The sequence below is a fragment of the Macrosteles quadrilineatus genome, unplaced genomic scaffold (genome assembly GCF_028750875.1).
Source record: "Macrosteles quadrilineatus isolate MER2022 unplaced genomic scaffold, UCM_ALF_1.0 Scaffold_8__2_contigs__length_117827958, whole genome shotgun sequence".
NCBI lineage: Eukaryota > Metazoa > Arthropoda > Insecta > Hemiptera > Cicadellidae > Macrosteles > Macrosteles quadrilineatus.
In genome coordinates this window covers 48,997,741-49,008,354 of record NW_026542601.1, presented here as the reverse complement: position 1 = coordinate 49,008,354, position 10,614 = coordinate 48,997,741, and the positions used below count along the sequence as shown (strand labels likewise).

At 34.9% G+C, this 10,614-nt stretch overlaps 1 protein-coding gene across 1 annotated transcript; it reads right to left on the bottom strand.

Annotated features, from left to right (window-relative positions):
- Nucleotides 1–249: 249 nt before the first annotated feature.
- On the bottom strand, nt 250–9,880 carry LOC129001199 (V-type proton ATPase 116 kDa subunit a 1-like). The gene is made up of 2 exons (XM_054428411.1): nt 9,743–9,880; nt 250–3,066 (listed from the first exon to the last, which is right to left on the bottom strand). Exon 2 carries the CDS (start codon nt 2,972–2,974, stop codon nt 470–472), a length of 2,505 nt encoding a protein of 834 aa, XP_054284386.1. The 5' UTR covers nt 2,975–3,066; nt 9,743–9,880; the 3' UTR covers nt 250–469.
- Nucleotides 9,881–10,614: the final 734 nt, after the last annotated feature.

Genomic DNA, 10,614 nt, shown 5'->3' with positions numbered 1-10,614 from the left:
GGAAAATAATGAAACACGACTTTTTTACGAACAGCCATCAAAACTTTAATAATTTTCTTTGGTAAAAGTGGATAGGCTGTTGCGTTTTTTTCTTTACTACAAGCAAAATACTACTCTAAGGTTAAAGATATCATTTTGCAAAACACAAAAGTGTGAGAAATTAAAAAATACATTTTTGTTTTTAAAACAACATTCATTGGTAATAGATTTAACTATTTAGATTTAAAAAGTAACTTTTTAATTGTGCTCACTAAATTGATATAAAGAGGTTAAGTTTACAAACACATATAGTACAAAATATTAAATCCAAACACAATTAAACACAGCTTCGACCTTAAAATAAACATTAAAAAACATACAGCTTAAAGAATGTTACAACAGCAACAAAACTTTAAATCACAAATACAATACTGTAATAGTAATAGTTATCAGAAAATTAAGGATGGTGGTTGTGGAATCCTGCCTTATCTCATTCATCGATACTCGATTTAGGAGACTGGGCTAAGATTCTCTCAAAAGAAAATGGAGTAAAGAGGTAACCATTTCCTTTGTAAAACTTGCTTTGAAACTCAACCCAGTGTAAACGTAGTGTGTGCAGAAAAGCAGATAATCCTTCCATGAGGACAAGAATGCCTAAAGTAAGTACTGCCCAGAATGCAAACACTGCCCACAAAACAACTCCACCAAGTAAACCCATCGATTCACTACTGCTTAGCCCTATATTCATAACCATGTTCCACAAAACCTCCGATAGCTGACCGTGGGCCAATGACAATGCCCATAGCCGGAGATAAGAAGCAGTATGACTAATTGAGCCGAGAACATACTCAATAGTGTGAATCCCTTGGATGATCCAGACCTCTGTCATGTCTTCATGCACTTCTTTTTTTGCCAATAATCCCTCTCTCATCACATTCTCCAAGTCATCTTCATTTTCTTGGGGGTGAAGATTCTTTGTTTTCATCATAAGCAATGGTTTAGCGAGCATCATCCAAGGTATACACAAAAAACTAATGAGCACCAAAAAATACTGGAAGTATTTTTGACCCGGATACATCCAAGGACTACAAGGTTCTGACGTATCATTTTCTTTGAACAAAACCATGTTGATGAAAGTAATAAGGATGGATGGAGCACACCCTGGTCCAGTTTCAACAGGGTTTGTGGGACCATAAAGTATCCACTTGATAAACATGAGTGATACTAGATACAAAAACAGACAAACGAGAAATATGATTTGTGGAAGAAACATAGTAAAAATGTCTGAAGATTTTTTAAAGAATTTATAGTTCCAAACGCTCAGACTTACTCCAAAGCACATATGAATAACACCAATGATGATGGAAATTTTCATTTTGTAGGCATTGAAAAATCTAATCTTGTTTTCGGCCATCATCCAAACAGGATCCATTCCAATTGGGTAAGGTGTCTGCAGGTAAGAATCTTTGGGATCTAGATCTGCATTTTTCAAGGTTTCTATGTAATGTTTGTCATAAACAACCCTCCAGCGGGATCCAAAAATATTTAAGGCCTTTCCAAAAATATCATTGTATATGAAGCCTGTGTACACTGAAAATAAACCCATAAGCAAAATAATGTAGCGACCGTTGAACAAAATGTTCCATATCTCGTTGCTTGACTTTTTTGCGACGATGCTTTTTTCCTTCCACACCATCCATGCAGCAAATAAAGTCATGATTAGTCCATGACCCATGTCCCCAAACATTACAGCAAAAAGAAATGGAAAAGTAATTAAAGTATAAGGAGCTGGATTTACCTCTTGGTAACTAGCCACACCATAAGCATCGATTAATGCTTGGAAGGCTTTAGTGAATTTGTTTGTCCGGTTGAATGTAGGAGGCTCTTCTAGTGTATTTACCTGATTGAGGATGGGTGGAACAGCACCCCCACTACTTTCAGTTCCACGACGCAAAGCCTTCTGGATGTTTTCAACCTCATGAACCGGTACCCAACACTCTGCAATAAGACATTTTTGAGTGACATCCAAATTAAACAGGTTTAGTGTATGGTAAATTGCTTTGATCTTTCGTACTTTGATGAACCAAATGTTGATGTGTTTTGCAGCAGCTACCAACACCCGATGGCGATGATCTTGCGTCTGACCTAAAACAGTGTTGAGATCTTGAATTCTTGTCATGACACCCATAGCCATTTCCCTACGATCTGCAGGTGTCTCTGGACATGGATACAATGTGGCTCGAAACCCCTCGCATATCTTCTTTACACGAGTTTTCAACTGTTCTCCTTGAAAAAAGACAATGAAGACAGACTTCATCACTTTGTTTCCAGTCACAGGGTCTTCGAGGGCGGTGTCGATTGAGGCTTGGCGCATGTAAACGTTTCCTCGGCAAGCACGCCACAACATGCGTTCAAAAGCTACAATGCGTTCCCTCAACACTACACCAGCTAAGAAACTGAGCTGACCAGCTCCCGCAGTATTCTGATTTGCTGCGGAGTCTTCATTTATCAGAGGCTTAGTAATCAATTCTAGGGGTTTGGTAATCGATTCACTTGAGTGAAGCTCACCATCTTCATGAAAAAATCCTTCGGTTTTACGTAGAATATGCTTCAGTTCAGTAAGTTCCAAATAGTTTGTCTTCAGAACATCAGCATTTTGATTAACTTCTTTTAATTCACTCTCTAGCTTCTCAAAAGTTGCTTCAAGATCCACCATTTCTCTAGGTTGTGGAGCCTCTGGGTTGTCACCAGTGTCTAAAATTGGAACATTATGTTTTCTAATTTCCTTTTCCAGATATCGAAGTTTTCTCTCCATTTCTTCACAGCGTCGAACTTCGTTGACAAATTTCTTTTGAAAGGCATTAGTCTCTACGTTTAAGTCCCGAAACTGAACCAGTCCGAGTTCTCCTAACTCTGATACACAGGAGTATGCTGCTTCGCTTTGTAGAAACAATTGGCAAAGGGTCATTTCTTCACTTCTAAAGAAGGAACCCATATTGTACCTTCTACAACAGGTACCTAACTGTTTAATCCTCAGTATTAAACTGCCTCAGATTATTATGTTATTATGTTTCTGGCATTGTTAATCTGAAAGAAAAAAATATATTTTCAACATATATGTTTACTTTTTTTTATCTAACAGGTCAGTTTAGAGTGAAAATTGTTATAAAGCAAACAAAATAATAACAAACAGATAAGACCTAAATAGGAATGAGCATCAACGTTCACCATAAATGGTGACATCGGATCGGTATCAAACATTGATTTACCAATAACATTATCGCAAAAACTTCAATAATTTATGTTTTAGCGAATTTCCCATATAGGGAATATATGGAATAAGCTATTACCGTAGGTCTCATGGTAAGACTTAGACCCGGGACCGATTTACTTTTTCATTTTTATGTCCCTAAAAGCCAAAAACACCATCCGTTCAAATTCATATATATATATATATATATATATATTTATCTAATATATAAAATTCTCGTGTCACAGTGTTTGTCTGCAAACTCCTCCGGAACGACTTCACCGATCGTTATGAAATTTGGTGTGTAAATTCTGTAGGTATGCGAATCGGACGTAAACTATTTCCCGTTTCGAAATTCTTAAAAGGGCTCCGCCCCAGTGGCTCTGGAGTTTCCCATGTTAACCTTATGAGAAATGGAATTAATGAATCTTAACAGCTGCTTCAATTAAACAAGTTGGTTCTGTTCTATGATGTTCAATAGCATTAAAGTTACAAGGATTACCAACAGGGTGCAGCACTATTATTTCTTTTACATTTATGACAACAGCTAATTTGCAACCAAAAGGTGAGTGAGCGTAGCAAACCAACTTCAACCTAAAGGTGAGTGAGCGTAGCAAACGAGCTCCAACCCAAAGGTGAGTGAGCGTAGCGAACGAACTTCAACCAGGACGTGATTGAGCGATGCGAACGAGATCATCTTGAAAATTAAACGTAACGGTACTTTCTTTCCATCGGTCTGTCTTAGGGGAAACCTATAACTTAGGCGATACGAAGTTCGCCGGGTCAGCTAGTATATATATATATATATATATATGTGTCCGTCAGCACAATAACTAATTTAGTATATTGAAGTGTTTCTGTATGATTATTGGTTAAGGAGAAAATTGTAAATTAAAAATTCCCATGTTATTCTTATGGAGAATAAGTAAACTGTTGTAGTTTGCTTGTTTATGGATATATTTGGTTCAAACCTGGCAAATCTATTTATTTTATACTAAGCTATTAATATTTTACTTAAAAACACACTTTGTTACCCTCCCTGTAGGCAGCAAACCTAGGTACTCGTCAAACCTAATGTTATTTGAATAGATTTAATTGAAAATCAAGACAAATCAGGCAAATGGAAATTCGCTTAGTCTGCAGGTTTGCTGCGGCGGGGGTATTTAGTTTTTATCTGCTTTCTGCCTCAGTTAGTAAACCTAGCTACTAGCTAGATATTTTAGATGAACAGTTTTTCTTTCACATTTACAAGAATGGTAATTAAGTTAAAGTTAACTTAGTTAAATTAAGTTAAAGTTAACTTAGTTAAATTAAGTTAAAATTAACTTAGTTAAATTAAGTTAAAATTAACTTAGTTAGATTAAGTTAAGTTAACTTAGTTAAAATAAGTTAAATTAGTTAATTTAGTTAAATTAAATTTACTAATGGCTCATAATTGATCATGCAGGAGCAGGAGTGTTACCGTTAAAAGTTATTTCTAATTAATTAATTGATTTTTGGCAGCATTTAGAAGAAGCACTATAATATGACCATACACCATAATATGACCAATTTCCATCGTCTCCCCTAACTCCCTGCAGTTGGCGATATTTTTTAATTCAATATTTCACAAGCCTTTAAAATGGAATAGATACAAAATTAAATTTCTTGTTTAGACCAAAATTCAAATTTTCATTAAGACTAATAAATACTGTACATTCTAGTTACAGAAAAAACATTGATATTTCAATATTCAACAAAAATATCAATGTAAAAAAACGGAGTAAGGGAATTTTACCCCCTGACGAAACTGACGTCAAAAACCAGGGGGTAAATTCCGGCCGCAAACTTTTGAATCGCAAAACTGATGTTGTACATTTAACAATGTTTATATGTTCAATAAATTAAATGTAATGAAACATATATTTTCACGCTTGTGAATTTAATCAGAACACATCAAATTATAAAACCTAGAGTGTACGGGACGGAATTTAATGTCCAAACTTGTTAAAGCGCCTTCATGAGATCAGCTCAAAATGTACGGCCCAGATTTTTACCCCCGGAATTTTATCCCCTGGCCAGATATAGAAATTAGTCAGAATAATTAATTTTCTTTTTCAGTTTTAATCTAGCCTACCTTTTATTGTAGCCTATATATATAAATATATATATATGAATTTGAACGGATGTTGTTTTTGGTCTCTAGGGACCTCAAAACGAAAAATAAATCGGTCCCGGGTCCAGGTCTTACCATGTGTAGGCCTACTACGGTAATAGCTTATTCCCTATATGGGAAATTCGCTAAAACCCTGTCACGTTTTAATATATATGATCCTTCACAGAGATATGACACTGTTCTTAGGACGAATATCCCAGAATTTATTTTTTGTAATTAAATACTCGACATGTTTATTCCAGCTTAACACGTTCGCTACTGCAATAGTACGAAATTTTTCATTCACGTGGACCAGCGACGCACATATGCGTCGGCCGGGTTCCACCCATAGACTGCCGTCGCATATATGCGTCGGATAGTCACATTAAAATAGACTGCCGTCGCATATTTGCGTTGGGGTTCTAATGTTATTAAAATGCTTATATCTTTGTAACGGTCTATTTGAAGGCACTGAATTCCCTGCAGTGGTCTACAGAGATGTCTGACGCACAACTGCGTCGCTTGGTCTGTGGATATGATGATTGGTGACGTCATATGATAGTTGGAAAAACTGGTCTTTACTTTTCTGCATCACTGTATGTATGTATGCTGCATTATTCTATGTAGCTTTTATATTTGTTCAGTTATAAACTGTTCTTGATCAATCGTTTTTTATTTTACTTACTTTCACCTCAAAACACAAAAAATGAACTGTCGCATATATATGCGACATTTGGTCTATTTCAAGAAAACTATGATAATTTTCACTATTGTCTTCGCTGTAGACTGGGCGTCGCAAATATGCAATATTACAAAAGGTTATTAATAATACAAAAAAACAAGAATACATTATTTACAAACACAATTGTAGCGTATTACAATGTAAATGATCACTGTTTTACAGGTTTTCGCCCGTGGTCTGTGTGTACTGTTATCCAAGTGACAGCCGGTCTGTGTGTAAGATTCAAATGTATACCACGGTCTGTGGCAGTGACCGCGGTGTCGCATATATGCGACGCTCAGTAGCGAACGTGTTAAATCCTCATATATTATCAAACCCGATAGTTTTGAAGTTTTAACTTGAGCAATGGAATTTGTATCTATAATTTTTGTCTCTTTTTGTTTTGAAAAGAATGACTAGCATGAAGTGCTACATTATGGTCCTTTAAAAACTGATTCAGACTTTTAAATTCTGATTTAGCAGACATTTCTAAATCAGTTAGGCATTTCCAAGTTGTGTTAAGATTAATATCATCTGCATATATACTTATCTTACTACCTGGGTCATTTAGAGAATTTGGAAGATTTTTAAGGTAACATATGAATAAAAGAGGACCAAGAATCGATCCCTGTGGGACACCAGATGATATCTTTGATAAATTAGATCTTGTTTTTTGGATGATGTTATTTTTTGACAAAGTTGATACGGTATTTCCACAAATTGGTAACGTTCCTCTAAGTACGATTTAAACCATTTGAGAGTGACTCCTTTAATACCCCCAAATTATCAAGTTTAGCTATTAATTGATGGTGGTCTACATTATCAAATGCCTGGGACATGTCCATGAAAATGCCAGCTGAATTCAAACCCTTATCTAGTGAATTTATCACTGCTTCAATGATACTAATCGCTTACCGGTATGTTTAACAGTCCATCTACCAGCACGGAAACCATGATGTTCATTATCAATTAGATCATACTGGTTCAAGAAACTGTTCAACCTGTTGTAAACTGCCTTCTCATATACCTTTGAAATTGCCGGAAGAATTGACACTAAGTTAGCCTGCAGTTTGAAATATCTTAGCTAGAGTTTTTCTTATAACCGGGCACCACTCTAGCAACTTTAAGCTTATTTGGACAAATTACTGTTACAAATGATGAGTTAGGAGCATTAACATGAATTTAATCTCCTCTTTCACATCTTTTAAAAATTGTACTGATAAATCGTCATAGACAAATGTTGTTTTATTTTTTAAAGATTGTGTAATAGTTATTATTACGGTATCAGTTACTGGTTCGAAATACAATTTTGTATGCCATATATTTTTTGAAAAGGTGTCTGTCCAATGTAAAAAATTTTGAACGTAACGTTGAAGATTTTGTAAAAAATTAGTTAAAAATATTTGTCATTTCTTTTGTATTATTAACTATCTTTTTGTTAACTTTTAATGACACATTTTCTAGTTCTTTTTGTTTTTTTGTCGTTAAAGACTTCCTTGTTCATAATTGACCATGTTGTTTTTAAAATATTTGATTCAAGAATAAATTAAAATATTGGTTTTTAATTTTTTTGTTATAATATTCTTTTTTTGTTTTGAAAAGATCAAATTTAAATTTTTGTTGACGAGTTTTAAGCTCTTTGCACTCTTTATCTTGATTGCTTGCACACTTACTTAGCCTAACAATAGTTTCCCTCTCTTCTCTTAACCTAGTATTCATCCAGCAATTCTTTTTGGAGCCTGTTCTAACAGCAATTTGTGGAAAGCACTCATTAAAATAATAAACAAATTTCTGATGGAACTTAAGAGTACTTATATTCAACAGGAGACATGTAAATTTCCATCCAATTCTCATCTTTCAGTTTTGATTTAAACAAATTGATGTTTTCCTGGCCAAGATCTCTACAAGTTTTTACTTGGATTTTTTTGTCATGATCAAGGGTATTCATCTCAAGTACCTGACCATCATGATCTGACAAACAAGTAGTTATACCATATAATGTTAAAGCACAACCCAACTTATGCGTCCAATTGTCTGTAAAGCTTAAATCTAAGAGAAAAAAACAGAAAGATTTTTAAAAGTTTTCGATGAAAAATTAGTTAGCAACAGCAATCGGGTTTCCCATCACTAGCTACCTCTATAAAAACATCTGTTGTAGGACATTCATTAGGTAAAATATTTAACAAATGATATACACAATAAATTAATTAACAAGTGAGGTTGGATGAAGCCATTGAAGCCAATCCAGTCGAATATTGAGTAATTAGATCAGGTGTCTGGGTGTCTCTTTCGCTATTTGTGCAATAACTTATTGATTTGTAACAAAAATAAATCCCTGACAATTGTTTAACATAGAGATAGGCCTTAATAAACTGATCTAATTATTTTTTGGATTGGTTACCGGTACCTAAAATGTTACATTAGTACAGTACTATAGTTCGGCCGCTTAGAAAGCGATCTCCTCCCGCATTGGTTTAGCATTAGCGCGCAGGTCGTTTTCTAAGCGGCCGAACTATAAGTTTTAAATTACAGTACCACCCTACCTGTATTTACCTTTGAGGTACGGTAATACTGAACTTATACTACTTATGTTATAAGTTCAATTTTTTTACCTTATCTAACCAAAATTAGGTTATTTTAAGCATGTTTTACATTTTGTACTTTTGGGGGAAACGACTATTTCACACTGAAATCACGTTTAAACATCGTAAAAAGCACTAAAAATCAACTATTTTTGGCACTTGAAAATTTTCTTTTTTTACTTTTTAAGTGTTTTTTCGTATTATTTAGGTATGCCATTTCAAAACTTTTTCGGCAAAGGCCGTTTTACCCAGAAAACCCGGTTTTTAAGTTGTAAAAAATTACTACCATTTTTTGGTAAACCTAATAAATATAATATAACCTAACCCATGCTTACGTTAGCATTGCAGAATATTACCGATTTTGGGTAAAACAAGGTTAGGTTACCTAGGTTTTAAATTAGGTTAGGTTAAGTTAGGTTATAGCCTTATGTTCCAATTGGCCTATTAGGCCTAGTAATTTAAAGGTCTAATGCTTTTCGAGATTTTCAAACCAACTTGTTTTTTGGGGTGAAATCAGTTACGGTAGGTGTTTGCCAAAAACGTGCAAGAGGAAAAATGTGTTTGAAATGGCCTAAATAATAAACAAAAATACCATTTACTGTAACTTAAGTAAAAAAAGTTTTTCAAGCGCCTAAAATTGCTGATTTTTAGTGCTTTTCTTGGGTACACTTCCATATCTGTTGGCACAAACAACCGAATGAGTAATATTGATTATTTAATTCGATAAGTATATTGTTTGGTTGGTTAGGTTAACCTTACCTAACTAACCAAACGATATACCTATATCGAATAATCGATATATCAATATTTTCATTCGGTTGTTTGTGCCAACAGATATGGAAGTGTACCCCTTTTCTTGATTTTCAAAGACAATTTTCAGGGTGAAATAAGTTAGGCGTTTCCCCCACAAGTGCCAAAGGTAAAAAGTGCTCAAAATAGCCTAATTTTGGTAGATAAGGAAAAAATGCAATATACATAACATAAGTAGTAAGTAGTAGTTCAGTATTAGGTACCCAAATTGACAAGCCTGTAATTACTTTATATGGGAAACAAATAAGATTTAACAACTAACTTACCAGTCCGATTTGTTATGGATGGTCACTGATCTGTATTATTGTTAGCTCAGCTGTATAACGAACAATGGAAATTTAATCACGCCGGCTCCACCCTCTAATCTAATGCATTTCTGCATCTGTCAGTCAGTGTCAGTCAACCTGAACCTAGGACTAGGACTAGGAGGATTGAAGATTGACATTGGACATTCTGTCACTGTCAAGGTCAAGTCAGCTGAGTCAGCACTCAGAGACTCAGCAGAACGGACCACGCCGCCACACGCAACAACTGAACCGTGTCTGCTAGCTGATCTGCTCTGCTTTATACCATGGATTATATATCTCCTTGGGATATGTATAGGTGGCTGTGATAATAATGAGTATGTATTGTGGTTTTTGGAACAAAATAGTTCACCTCCACAATTGCAAGGGGATTTTCCAAGGTGTTTTTAGCCCAATATAATCAAACTATGTAATAAAAAGGCGAATAAGTAAATTATTAAAGGCATATAAAACTCACACGTTTTACTTAATGTAGAACCATAGACTAACGTTTTATCTATGGTAGAACGTAAGATTGCGTATTGAGATGAATTGAATGCATTTTTGTAGTCTAGTGTTGTATAGGACAGAGGTAGCAATGGCATGGAATATCGGAAGTCGGGAAGCTGTTGTTGTTGTTACGTTGGTACCAACCATCGATCTCTATTCAGTAATAATAGAGATCGATGGTACCAACACCCACCAACTATGGGAATCCGAATCAGCTCAGTGGCACGATTGGCAGTATTGGCACTGAGTGGCAGTCACTGAGCTAAAATTGTAACATAAGCTTTATAAGTTAGAATTATAATAGCTCAGTGGTGGCAGTAGTACCAGATTATAAAAATATTATC